General features: G+C 40.2%; 1 protein-coding gene across 1 annotated transcript; it reads right to left on the reverse strand.

Annotated features, from left to right (window-relative positions):
* Window positions 1–8,847: 8,847 nt before the first annotated feature.
* On the reverse strand, window positions 8,848–13,637 carry LOC147444536 (aldehyde dehydrogenase family 2 member B7, mitochondrial-like). The gene is made up of 10 exons (XM_086527879.1): window positions 13,428–13,637; window positions 13,169–13,311; window positions 11,755–11,908; window positions 11,252–11,481; window positions 10,935–11,024; window positions 10,343–10,516; window positions 10,117–10,254; window positions 9,825–9,962; window positions 9,677–9,738; window positions 8,848–9,309 (listed from the first exon to the last, which is right to left on the reverse strand). Exons 1-10 carry the CDS (start codon window positions 13,552–13,554, stop codon window positions 9,036–9,038), a joined length of 1,530 nt encoding a protein of 509 aa, XP_086384005.1. The 5' UTR covers window positions 13,555–13,637; the 3' UTR covers window positions 8,848–9,035.
* Window positions 13,638–14,556: the final 919 nt, after the last annotated feature.

A 14,556-nucleotide genomic window follows, 5' to 3' on the forward strand; every position in this document is an offset into this window, starting at 1 on the left:
TCAGAAGAGCATCGCACAAGGTGACAACACAGATCAGGGTCTTGATTTCCATCATAGAAATCCAAATTCTACAAATACCTACAGGTCTAAGAAAGAGACATAGAGAGGGAAGTAGATTAAGGGCAGGGAAAGGGCAGATAGAGAGTAGTGTTGTGTGTCTATGTGTGTGTGTGTATGCTAAACTAGAAATGGTATGTTATTGGGACTATACATAAGCCAAAATGACAACTGCCCATAAATTTGACGAGTTTGCAGAATGGCGCACGGAGACGATTCTAGTATTAGCTAAATGTCATACGCATACCATAATGATACTTTGGCGAAGATAGAGAGTTGGATATGGGAATGAAACCACATAGGAGAAGTGTGTGTGTGTGTGTGTGTGTGTGTGTGTGTGTGTGTGTATGTGGGTGTCCCTATGTGTAATAGAAAATAATTTTATTGTTTTGGCACAATAACTTGGAATCTTGTGTGCACAATGGCGCATAGGTATCATTCTATCTTTTACTAAATTGCCCCCGCATGCCATAATGCCATGAGAGAGAGAGAGAGAGAGAGAGAGAGAGAGAGAGAGAGAGAGAGAGAGAGAGAGAGAGAGAGAGAGAGAGAGAGAGAGAGAGAGAGAGAGAGAGAGGCTTACAGGTAAATGGAAAGAACAAAGCCGACTGCGAGAAAGGTAGGTAAAGGACCAAGTTTGGCTGTTAAAGGAAGAGGAAGATCTGCTACTAAAAAGAAGAGACCAAAAAAGCCCATGAAAATCTTGAAAGCTCCAAGGATGAGTTGGCTACAAAGGCACATCAAGTTGTTTAAGGAAATCAGGAAGGCTCAGACATGTATTGACCTTCTAGTACCAAAGCTTCAATTCCAAAGACTAGTCATGTCAATATGTGAGGAAGCATGTTTTGGGACCATGAGGTGGAAACCTGTTTCACTATTGGCACTACAAGAGGCAGTAGAAGATTTTTTGCTAGAATATTTCAATGACATAACAATTTTTGTAGCACATGCACATAGGGTAACGATTATGGACAAGGACAATGAAACTCTGAAAAGAGTAATGTGGAGATATTAAAGGTGCTCCAGCCCAATGAATTTATAGACAATAAAATGAAAGAAATTTTGCTTATTCCTCCATCAAAGCCAGAGACGATGGAGATTGTAAAGGTCACCCACTTTGTGAATGCTAGGACCAGGACTGAGCAGGAAAATTGGCGTGTAGACTAGATGAATAAACTGAAAGAGAAGGTAAAGGTAGTAAATGCTATAGAAGAAGAGATTAACAGCTACCACATTGTAACACACGAAATCGATTTCATCAACAAAAAAATTTTGACATCTATGGAGGAAGGATTAATAGTCGATATAGAGCTAGAAGATGGTATAAGAAGACTTGCATTAGATTCTACTGACATCAATATATTGCGGGATCTAGATGCTCAAATCATAGATTCAATTGTATATATCTTCTTGAAGTAAGATGATTTCACCAGCTTCAACATATTTTTATTCATCCTTGAGGCTAGAGACTAACAACTAGTAATTGTCTTGTAGTTTGATAAAGAGCCAGCTACCTCCACAAAGCCATGTAGAAATATATATCTTGGATTCCCATATTTCTTCCTTTCTCAGAATGAAAAACACCCCTATTGGCACATTCGAGAAGTGGCTTGCCCATTGTCCAATGCTGCAAGTAACAACCATGATTTTTCCATATAAGAGCAACCGCCACTGGAGCCTCGTTTGCATTAAACTTGACAAGCCAGCTGTGTCGACACTAAACTCAATTCAAGGAACGCATCCAGAATTGAGATTGTGAGTATTGAGAATTATGCATTGGTTTTATTTTGGATAAAGAATGCAGATAGTTATTGTGATGGGTTCATACCAACTCCTCCTACTTGCAGATGCATAAAAAGACTGTTGCACGTATATGGAAGGCTATGCAAAAATCTAGAGTTGTACAGGTCAAAAATTCAGGAAGTCACGGTGCCTTTACAGAAAGATGGCAACTTGTGTGGATGGAGATGCCTCCTCCATGCCGAGTATATATTGCAGAGCTTATTTGCACTAAAGCCATTTATGTCAAAGGTATGCATTTTGAACAACATTACTATAACAATTGTGACAGTTTGGACAAAAATGTGTCTCAGCTCCTTTTTGTTTTTGTTTTGTCTTTTGCAGAGTGCATTGGAGAAGTACACCGTAGAGTATTTGCACTGATATTGTGCCACTCTAATCCAACATCTGCTTGAAATTTCACATTCCATCAGCATGGATGCAGAACAAATCCTATTGGATGACCACATTGTAGAGTTAACGATGAGTACTGATGGATTGCAACAAATAGATTCCATAAGGGCAACTGAGAAAGGACAGGAGCAAGAGGAGGGAGGAACTTTTGAGAAGAGAAATGTTGCAGAGGGAGAAAGATCATACAGATTGAGGGGCGGCCGAATAAATAAATGTTGAAACTCCCTCTATGCTTGGAGGGTTTCAAAAGGAAGAAGTTTATGTAGAGGGAGGGGTTGAGAAAGAACGCTCTAACCCTCAAGCAGAGAATACCTATGCCACAATTCCACCTGTTGAGCTTGAAACTCAAGAGTCATTTATGCCTGAAACACAAACAGATCATAGCACATTAGAAGAAAATTTAGGTGCAATGGAGCCCTCAACACTCGAGACACAAGTGTCTCGCACAACAGAAGGACAAGAGAAGAAGCTTGAGGATGTCAACACTGAACAAGACAACCTCGATGACAGGCAAACCCAATATGGAACTTTGTTAGACATTGACAGGATTGTTCCGATAATAACCAATGTAAAAGAATATGAAAGTCAACCTATTGTCTAACTACTTATTTGTTTTACAAAATGTTTGTAGAGACTAATTATTTTGTACGTTAATGGATTGTTATTGTTTCGGGAGCCATATGATCCCCATGCAAAGCTTGTCAACCTACACACCTTCAAGATAGGCGATCGCAGAGTCATTGTGCATCCGAGAACCAAGAAATTTATACGGTTTCTACTTCCAAGGTTCCGGGTCCGATATGGTCCTCTATGCTGCAGATAAAACTCAATCCCCTTGTAAATATGGTTTGCACCGTACCGGGAATCAAACATTCACAATTTGATTTTTTGTATTCGCAGTATTAGTGTGTTTACATTGACGACCACTACCACCCTACCAAACCAAATGTATTCCTATTCTATAAACTTGTTTTCTATCGCGATTATATTCGAGATAACTAGGGTTCAAATCTGGTGAGATTAGACTTATAGGTAAGTATATCCTAGTGAGAGGATGGTGCCTACAAGGTTTGATGCAATTCCGAGTTCATTGGAAGTGTAAACGGTGTTGTGAGCGGTTAGGGATAGAGTGGGTTGCATTCTACCAGGGTTAGTGATTGATGCATCATAAAAGTGCGTATGTGTAGATTGGTCTCAGTCTGAAAAGCTAACGAGATTGCCTACGTGCACCTACGGGTTAGTCGTGTCATCGGATGATAAGTATGTTGTCTGTGTCGTGCTTGTGAGTATGAACAGGGGAGTAGTTAAGCCCTAAAACATTGGTGCCGTTGTCGGGGACACAAGACCTTAAATCCATGTCCCATATGATGATATCAACACTTTGTTGATAGATGACACACCCCATAAGGGTTTGGTAAAGCCACCAGACACCACTCTCTCCCCACCCTCATTTGAAGGTCATGAGCATGACTTTTATCTAGAGGAAATTTTGATCCCTTATCTCCAAAATTTGTATTTCAGCCCATTGACTGTTTCAAAATTTTTACTTACAAATACTCCCGAAATGCTAGCTATTTACATTAATATGATTATTTGTACTTCTCGATGTGGTGCCATCATGAAAGTGTGTGTGTGTGTGTGTGTGTGTGTGTGTGTGAGAGAGAGAGAGAGAGAGAGAGAGAGAGAGAGAGAGAGAGAGAGAGAGAGAGAGAGAGAGAGAGATTATGCATCAAACTCTGCATATGTTGTTCAAAATATACAATAATCGCACTTCCAAGTAACAGAGGGACAGAGGTAGTGAGACAGATCTCATCTTACAATTGAAATAAAGATATAACCAAATTGTGGTAATCATCTCACAATCGAAACAAAAGATTTAAATTGCAAGAAATATTGGAATGGAAGTCATCAATATAGATTCATTCAAGTTACATTGGCATGTTTTGGACTCGGCCAATTAGTTCTTTACAGACAATCTCCTTTTCCCTTTGTTGCATTACTTTGCATCCACCAATTAAGAAATAGAACTATGAAGGCTCGTTCTCTGTGGTCTCGTCCACGATGTCGTGATGAAGTTGCAGAAGGTTGCATTGCTCTCTTATTGTGACCATTGTCACAAGGTTGAGCTCTTTGTTGAATACCTCCACATCTATGCCACCATTGTTCTGCATGCCTGCCGACTCTTGATCAATAGGAATAAACTTAGGGTAGCCTGCAACAATTTGAGAGCGCTGGTACCAGAAGGAGATAAAAAGGGACTGTGTGCCGATCATGTACTTAACCACCAAAGTCTCCAGTGCAACCTCGCAATGTATGCCTTCCACCTCTTTAACATACCACCCTCTATCAAGAAGCTTGTCACAGAAGCAAGCATCTAGAGATTTACATACCAGCATTGTCTTTGCAACATGTATGTGGCATGTGTGAAATAGTTACACAAATAAACTTATAGGACAAAAATTAGCAATATTTACCAATTTAGTGGGCACTGAACTTCGTAGGAACCTCTGCACATCCCTAAAAGCTTGCTTATGAGAGCTTCACACACTGTGGTGTTCGGGATTGGCCAGTCAATACAACTCCAATTGGTAGGAAGAGGGAGTTTAACCATAGTACCTTTTTGATTTTTTTGGTTGAGCTGGTAGAAATGCTTGTAGAAGAAAATTCCCTCATCTGCAAGAATCTTGTTAGTTCTTCCATCCAACTGTAAAACACCAATGTCGGCGTGGATTACAGAGATGAGTACTATAAAACACTCCACTGGCTCCCATTCCTTGTATGATAAAGGGATAGACATCTGCAATTGCAACAACAAAATGTAATAGGCCACCTAGTCTAACTATTGAAACGAATGTAGAACTTATGAGAACTTGATCTACCTCTGTTAATATTGTTCTCCCTCTTCAAAAAGAAAAAATAAATTAAGAGAACAACAAGGTCTGAAAGAAAGAATAGAGATGGAAGTCTACGAACACACACATTTGCATCGAGGATCATAACATTGTTGCCTATCATCATCAACCTCACCTTTCTCCACCTCCTCGCTAGCTGACAACTTGCTACTCTTGGTGTACCCGTCAGCTCCTCATTTGATACCTGAGTTCTGACTGCCTTGCCAAAATTGCATGAGATTTGCTCGAGTCGGCAGCTCATATCTTCAATAAATGGTTGGGTGCATCTTTTGATGCATATCTTCAAGATCTTATTCATGCAAGTTATCCAACAAAGGACATAAACGTCCTCTAACTTCATCAGCCAATCAAAAAACAATCAATTTCAGATAAATCAAAATTCATTTTTAAAACTACCTCCTATTTTTCATTAGCATAAAGGGGAGGGATCGCTAGGGTAAAGGGGCCAATAAAAAACCACCCCCTTTTAGGGGGACTGTCGGGGTCATTTTTTTGTGCACTTTCGGACCCATTGTGAGACACAAATGGGTGAGAGTTGGGGTGGACAATGTAGCCAACTTGTAATCGTGGCCATTAGATCTTAGGTTCAAGCCTTGTTGGGACAATGGCTCTAAATGCCCTCCCATTCTGGTTTCCTATTTACACCCATTTTTTATACACATAAAAAATGTTGTGCGGGCATTCTTCCCCTGTATAAATGCAACTTGATTCCAGATTTTTGCTGTTGATAGAGACGATCTCGATCTTCATTTTGAGCGTCTAAGCACTCGATTCTGTTTAGCGTGCTTTCCGGAGCGTGTGTTTCCTCTTAGGTGGCCTTAAGTTGGCCCCTTTACCCTAAGACAAAATAAAAAAACCTAGATCCATGTGCAAATGACTCCCTTTTTTTTTTTAAAACTCACAATCGTGAGTGTTTATTTCAGAATGACAAAGAGAAAATTACAGGACGACTTCAAGCTCATGCCGAGCCTACGTGCCTTAAAGTATACAAAGGGTACTCAAATGTATAGTATTTCACCAATGTAGTGTTTAAACCAAGTAACCAATGTAATGTTTTCTTTGAATCCTAGCTTTGACAATACTTATGAACCCAATCCTACGATTTGCTTACTTGTAGGCTACATAAAGCATTATCTTTTTTTTTAATAGCAGAACTCACAATTGCGAGAGAATTATATTGATCAACCTAAAAAATTACAAGGTCTTGTCATGGTCGTATTGAGCCATGACATCACACAGGGACCAAAATCACAACGGCTATCAGGGCAACAAAATCCATTGTCATGTTCTTCTGATATCTTTTAATTACGGATGGCTAGTATTTTCCCCCGTCCTAGGCATGCCAACTGCTGACAACAAGGCACAAATAATCCTAGACCAATTCTCCGAGTGTTGCTTGCGTCCGAGTGTCCATATTAGCACTTTGCTTTCTTGTATAATTTTTGCGAAGCTTGCCACCTCGAAACCTCCTTCAAACACACGGCGGTTCCTTGTCTGCCATACATTATGTAAGAAGAAGTATCGGACGATTTGAATGCTGATGAGGAGGACAGGACTATTTGAATTCTTCCCTCCAAGGAATAGATCAATCTTGAAGAAACCAATTTTCCATGTTCTTTGGACCCACTTGCATACTTTCCCTGCTAGGCCTTTGATAACTGGGCAATCCATAAAGAGGTGGGCTAGATCTTCACTAGCGAGCCTGCATCCCAAGCATCGATCTGACCCAATCCCTCTCTCCTAAATTTTCACCCCTGTCGGTAGAGCACCCCATATTACCTTCCATAAAAATACCTTCATGTGTTGTGGAACCTTAGGCTTCCAGATATTCTCTATTACTTGCTCCCATCTTTCCTCCGGCCATTGTTTTTTCCATATCTTGCTAAAGGAGCTAGATCAATTCTTCTTATGCATCATTGTATGATAAATGTCTTTAGGATGGGGTTTCCATAATAGACTGCTTCCGGGCCATTTCCAGGCATTCCAGTCCAACTCCGAGTCACAAATCGGCATCACTATATTGTCAAGCTCTTTCATCACTTTGTGGACAAGCAAGACCTCCAAGCTATTAAGTTGGTACTGGGCAACCAGAAGATCAATGGTTTTCCAACTTTTGTTGTCACTGTCCCAGAAGTGCCCGAGTCGATTCAGACCCTTGTTATTCAGTTTCCTAGCTGTCTCTATCCAATAGGTAATTTGTGGCGGATCTACAACTTTGGACAGCCAGAGGGACCAATGCAGAATGGAGTTCTTGAAGTATCTGGTTTCTTCCTCCCACTTTAAGACTCCTGCTGCCTTATTGTATTTTCTTACCAATTCTCTTGAGCTGCCTCCCAGTCTAAGGGTAGACCATGACAGGGCTAATAGTTTGTCATGGAACTCCACCCCTCTCCATTTACCTCCTTTCGAGCCAAGTTCAGTCGCTTCCATCATATCTTTGATCATGACAGCCAAAACTTGATCCTGTTTAGCCAAGGAGATGACAAATTTGGCGCAACAAGCTTCTGCATGGGCCATCGGGTTGAGAATTCCAAGGCCTCCTTGGTTCACCGGACGAGCAACTGATTCCCAATGGCCCATTGCCAAGGCCTAGTGGATTTCGTGTTGTTTTTCCATAAAAACCTTTTTACTGGTTTTAAGAACTCTTTCCAGTGACACTTAGCCATCTTGAGAAGCGGGCTAGTGTAGGTAACATAAGGAATCATGAAGGCATTTATCACTTTTATCCGACTTTGGAATGGAAGAAGAGCATACTCCCACCTACTCATTTTTGTTTTGATTTTTTCAAGCACCCACTCTTCTGAGTTACATCCACCCCCAAGGGTGCTCCTAGATGTCTGAAGATATTCCCTTTTGTGACATCATAAAGAATTATCTTGTTAATGGTTTTAGTTTAAGACATGGATTGAAAGTAGTCCAATGAGCAAGGAGCGAAAGAACAGGGAAGAGACTTATGAGAAGAAAGAAAGATCGTAATTTAAAAGCAAGTGTAAATTAAACATGTGGACTGAGAATCAATGGCTAGGTGGAGGACCCCTCACCACTAATTAACTCGAGGCCTTTAATGAAGCTCCGGTCATGGGATCCATGGTGGGGAGAGTCACGAGATGCGTGACACCGTTAGATCGATGAAAAGTAAACAAGGACAGGAGAAGGTGTGTGTTCGAGTTTAGTTATAATTGTTATGTTTGCTACCCATGTCACATGATGCACGCGAGCGAGGTGGTGGATTTGATTCGCATGATTGCAAGGAAGGCGCTCATTTTTTGCTGGCCGTCCATCCGCCCTCAAGATTCTTGCGGGGGCCAATAGGCATTGACCCCACTGCCTGGGGGTCTTAAAGACCCTGTGTTACTTAGTGTTGAAGGTGGAGGTCCTTTAAGGGGAATCATATAGCCATTCATTAATGACAAACTACTTTTCGTTTCAAAGCATAGGTTTTTTTAAGGATAATTTGGAACTAATTTAGCACTTTAAATCTTGGTAGTGATGATCTTGAACTCAACAAATATTGGATCAACCGGCATAAACTATTTGGAAGTGGAAACAAACTTTTAACCGTGTGCATATTCTTTTTCTCTAAAAAAGGAAGAAAAATAAAGAATTGTGCATCACAATTTTGAAAAAAGGAAAATCCAAAACCACGTAGGATTGCATCCGTTAGACTGTGCCAAGTGGTAGCCTTAGCTTGGACAATTATGCACTAAGGTCAAATAGTGGAAAGATAGTCATTGACATATGAATTTAAAGCCGTTGAATAAAAATTTCCTCTCAAAAAAGGGATCTTCTTGATTAACTGTATCATAGCTTTATTCATTTCAAGGAATTTCCGTTTGTGAGGCCTTGCATAGCATTCACTCGATAGCTATAAGCTTAATGCCAAGGAGAGTCTTTGAGAGGGTAGATAATGGACTTGAGTTGCATATGGGAAAGAAGGGAAGCGAGGCCATTCTCACGTCCAAACCCGCTCATTTTGTAGCCACCAAATGGTACAGATTGATCATAAACATGGTAACAATTGATCCACACTGTCCCAACGCGGAGGGACCTTGCAAACTTGTGAGCTACATCTATGTCCTTTGTGAGTATGCTAGCCACAAGTCCATATTTGGAGTCATTTGCTCTCTTTATAAGCTCATCCAAAGTCCTGCAATTGCATGAACATACATACATCAACATCATCATGAAGACAACAAACATGAATAGAATCAACAAGAACATGGATTGGACATGCTACCATTTAGGGTTTACAAAATCTCTTAAGACCTATGAAATTAATTCCTTCATCCATGAATCATGCATACATGAATACTTGAAATCTCAAAGAACTAATCACATACACAATTGAAGATATACATAGTGTTGAACAAAGGTATCAAACACAAAGTGCAAAAGAAAGGTCTCATGGGAACATGCCTGTAGTAGTAGAAACATTTGCACACATATACATAGGATCACACACTAACTATAGAATCCAGATACTTAAAGACTAATGTCAAAACATGAGGCATTACTTGAACTTCAAGATTGACATCACTGGTCCAAATATTTCATCTGTTGCAATCTTCATGTCATCCTGCAAGTGTAAAAATTTTAGTAGGTGTTGAATAATTTGCACAACCAAAACAAAGGGAACTTAGCACTAAATCATCAATGGCTCACCTTAACATCTGAGAAGATTGTTGGTTCGATGAAGTAACCTTGCTTTCCAACCGAATGACCTCCGGTCAAGAGACGAGCACCTTCAGCTTTACCACTTTCTATGTAATCCAAGGTTTTCTTAAACTGTTTCTCATCCACCTGACCAAGCAAAGGAAGCAACATAGATGAGTATTTTACAATGCTCAAAACTGGCAAAAATATGTGGTTGGTGAAGTCCTAATATCCGCATATGTCCAATGGTAAAGGGAACCCTTGGCTCTTCGAGCAGGAAGCGCTACTAGATTGCACTTACCTGAGGACCGTGCTCCACTCCAGCTTTGAAGGGATCACCAATGACTATCTTCTTGGCCTTTTCAATTGCCTTGTTTACAAAGGCTTCATAGATGCTCTCTTGCACAAAAGTCCTACCTCCTGCTGTACAACATTGTCCCTGCAAGAAACATGATGCAAAAGTACTAAATATATAATGATGAAATGGGGTTCAAAGGCATATCACATATATGGATTGGAACTCTCACCATGTTGAAAAATAGGGATCCATTGGCTATCTCGACTGCAGTATCCAAATCTGCATCCTCGCAAATGACTAGAGGTGACTTACCGCCCAATTCCAAGCTCACTGGCTTCAGGTTGCTTTTTGCAGCAGCCTCCATTATTAGTCTCCCCACTTGTGTAGACCCTATGAAGCCCACCTATCACAAATCCAAAGGATAAATGGTAAATCAATAGAATAGATATGCAACACCTATCAAAATCCACAGCCTGTTATGAAAAACTAGGCTTTGAGAAATTCCAAAATCTACAAGTCATGTAAAACAAGCTCAAGGTCTCCTTTTATACCCTCCCTCTTACCCTCTTGATCAGTGTTTGGAAAAAATTAACTTTAGAAACATACAAAATTCCTTTCAGGGTAGATTCAAAGAGGAAAATTTTCAAAATAATCAGTATTTTTTGTAATTTTACTCTATTTTCTCAAATTTTCCAAGTGGATTTTCTCCTTCTTCTCCTTGCTTCAACCGATTGTTTAGATTTTTCAATTGGCTCAAGGCTAAGCTAAGGCACTCTTTTCCCAAACATTGCTCTTAATAGATCGACTAAAATGAAAGGTACCTTGTCAATGTCCATGTGACTAGCAATGGAAGCACCTGCGATAGGTCCAAACCCTGGCACCACATTCAGTGCCCCATTTGGTACACCTGCCTGCATGTTTAAAACCACAAAATCAAAACAAGGATGGTTAGACATCTTCATGTTATGGATTGTGATTGGTAAACTACCCTTCTTGTGTGGTAAACACGAAGAAATGGAACTTCTTGAGCACTCTAGACTAAACTTAAGTCACGAATAAAAAAGTACACTACTTGAGTTTGAGAGCTTATTGAGCATGTTAGACTACTAAATCTTAAATCGTCACCGCGTCTTTGCACCTGCTTGGCTAGAGCTGCCATATAAAGAGCTGTCAGGGGGGTCTGCTCGGCTGGTTTGACGACAATACTGTTGCCCGCCGCTAAAGATGATGCAGTTTTCACTATGAACATAATAATTGGAAAGTTCCATGGAATAATTGCACCAATAACCCCATATGGCTCATAAACAGATATGCCTTGGTATGGCCCATCCAACTTGAAGGTTTGCCCAGTTACCTTATCTGCCCAGCCTAGAAAAGGACAGACAAATGCAAACATAGATCATCCACAAATTTCAACCTCTCAGTACTGATAAAGCATGCTTATTGATGAGGCATAACACTTTTACGCGAAACAATAACAAACAAAATCATGCCTAAGCCACAAAGCTTAATATGTTGATACTTAGAGGATATGATGAATGATAAGGCTACTAAAGCATGAACAATAGTGGACCTACAATTTGCACCACAAACACTAGATATGTTAGTATTATATGGGAAAAGGAGGAAGAGTAAATATACCTGCTATCATCCTGATACATTTCACACCAGTAACCACGTCCATATATTTTGAATTGAAGAGTGGTTTTCCATTGTCTAAGGTCTCTAGATGGGCCAATTCATCCTCATTTTGTTCCAATAGGTCTGCAAACTTGTGTAGTATTCGGCCTCTTTCCTACATTCCACCAAATTAATAGTTAGCCAATATGCTTAAAGCATCATAGTGATTATGTAATGCACAAGAAGATTTAGAATTTTTCTCATGTAGGAAAACAGTCTTTTTTAGTGTTTTCCATACAATGCGGTGCCTCTCTCACAGAAGCTCATGATGTTGAGGTAAGTCACAATGTGGGAATTATTGTGAGAATTTGTCCAAAACTTCTTGTCTATAATCGCATGGTAACCCCATTCACTGACCTTTTAAACAAGTGAACACATCCCACAAACCTAGATGTTTCCATTTCCCTTCTTGAATGTGCATGAAAGAATCAAATGATCTTAGGCTCTTTCTTCTCTTGTTCATGAATGAGTGTACATGCATACCTAAATGAGTCTTGGTTTAGAAGCCCAATGCAATTTTCTTATGCATCAGTGGAATTAGTGGTATTTAATAAACGTTGCAATATTGTCTTCTTATGCATCAGTGGAATTAGTGGTATTTAATAAACGTTGCAATATTGTCTTCACATAGAAATAGTATGATATTAGTGATAGGAAGGGGACAAGACCCCTAGAAAATAGTAGTGCTACTAATACTTCCAATTTTCTTTGTATTAAGGAGCGACTACCATGATCAACCAATGAGAATTCCAAACAAAAAACTTGCCCACATTTCAGGTGTGCTTCCTTTTCTATTTGAAGAAAACTGTTAGAGTCCATTTTTGCCTTTTCTATTTGAAGAAAAGTGAAAGAACCCACTTTTTCCTTGCTTTTATCTAAACTAACATAATATGGTGGAAGGGAGAGCTCTTTACACGTGTCAAAATATGTGACATGAAGGCTAAACTTAAAAATTGAAAGAAACCCCTGTGCACGCAATAAAAAGGGAGAGAGGAAGAGAGAGAAGCCGCCTGAACTAGTGTATACAAAGAATTTGTCAAACAAAAGTCTAGTGGGACCTGAATAGAAAAACCATAACTCTTAATTTCACTAGGCTCTTATTCTATCTAAGCAACCTTTATTTGTGGAAATAGGAAAGCGGATAGAGAGAGAGAGAGAGGCGCCCCGCGGGCGCCGGGGGGGGGGGGGGCGCCGGGGGGGGGGGGGGGTTGTGGGGGTGTGTGTGTTTTTGTTTGTAAAAGACGTCAAAGATCAATTCTGCGGTTTTGAACTCAAGACGTGGACCGAGGGAGTAGGATTTTAACGGAGTAGGAAACTATCCCAGGAGACCTTCAAGATCTATCCGGAGTTGAACTGAAGAGAGCAGAAAACGTACGTAGCCAGAGAGACGTGGCCAGGGACCCTCTTCAAAGGCCTTGCGTGCTGCCTTCACCGCCTTATCAACATCCGCCACGTCAGCCTCTGCTACGCTCGCTAGCAGCTCCCCGGTGCTAGGATTCAAGCTCTGGAAGGTCTTGCCTGCATTTCAAATGACAAGCCCAACACAATCCTTCAAATTGTAGAGATGCGCGCATGCGCGTGCGCTCTCTCTCTCTCTCTCTCTCTCTCTCTCTCTCTCTCTAGGCCTGAATTACCTGAAATGGCATCCACGAACTCTCCATCAATGAAAAGCTTGGTGTACTTGATGGGGAAGCCAGCAGGCTGAATGTTGGTTGCAGCTGCTGCATGCATATCATGGCCGTCTTTGGAGTGCGGCGCCATGGCAGCTGATGGCGTGAGCGAGCGTGAAGGGGAGACCTAGAGAGCCTGATGTCTCAAATGCAATGGCTGAGATTTATAGAGAGAGACTGAGGCCGTGACTAGCTTCAACCGTAGCCCTTCAAAGTCTTTTGATATGAACCAATATTCACATACAATGCCAAAATATTCAAAGATGTCTCAAGCATTCATCTTTTAAATGTCAAAGGTTACGTGATTGACGATTTGTGAAGCCATGTATCCTACAATTTTAACGAAAAAATAGAAAGCCTTTCAAAATACCTTAAGTGCATAAGTAAAAGGTGAGTTAAAGAAAGTGGAACTCAAATGAGTGTGAACAGTCAAAAGACTTTTTGTGTCCATATAAAGAAGGACGGTTGAATTTAGAAATTAGAATCATACATTTGTGTTTTTCTTTTCTTGCTTTTCCTTTAGTGTTTTCTTCTCCTTATTTTAGAGTCCCCTTGCACTAGTGATTTTCTTTTAGAAGTTTAAGAGCGCCACTATGCAACTTGCAGAGTGACAAGTTTTCTCTAGTCCACATCACCCACCCATTCAAAGGCCACCAAGTAGAATGGGGTTGTCATTCCTATTCTCGAGCTTCAAGTACATAAGCATGTGCCAAGGATGCCCCGTAACTATTTTGCAACCCTTCACAATATTGTCATTCACTAGATACATTTCCATAGGAAACTTCAGTGAATATGACCCTGGTGCTACAAAATCATGTGTTAATCCTGAATTATGAGTTGGCATGGGTCGAGCTTTCTTATTTGATCGTTGCAAGCTTCAAGGCTAAAAACAAAAACTAGGTTTGTAAACCCGTCTACAATTTGGAGATTAATTCCTCCAAATTTCAAAATTGAATGTGAGAAAACCTACAAAATTTAGATAAGTTTAGTGTACGTAAAATCTTCAAATATAGTCCATTTACCTCTAAAATTTGTCATTAGTATGTTATTTAAGATTTTAGAAAACAAAAAATTCTAGCACTAACTTGTAGCC

The sequence above is a fragment of the Adiantum capillus-veneris genome, chromosome 13 (assembly GCF_014529385.1).
Source record: "Adiantum capillus-veneris isolate H3 chromosome 13, ASM1452938v2, whole genome shotgun sequence".
NCBI classification, from domain to species: Eukaryota; Viridiplantae; Streptophyta; class Polypodiopsida; order Polypodiales; family Pteridaceae; genus Adiantum; species Adiantum capillus-veneris.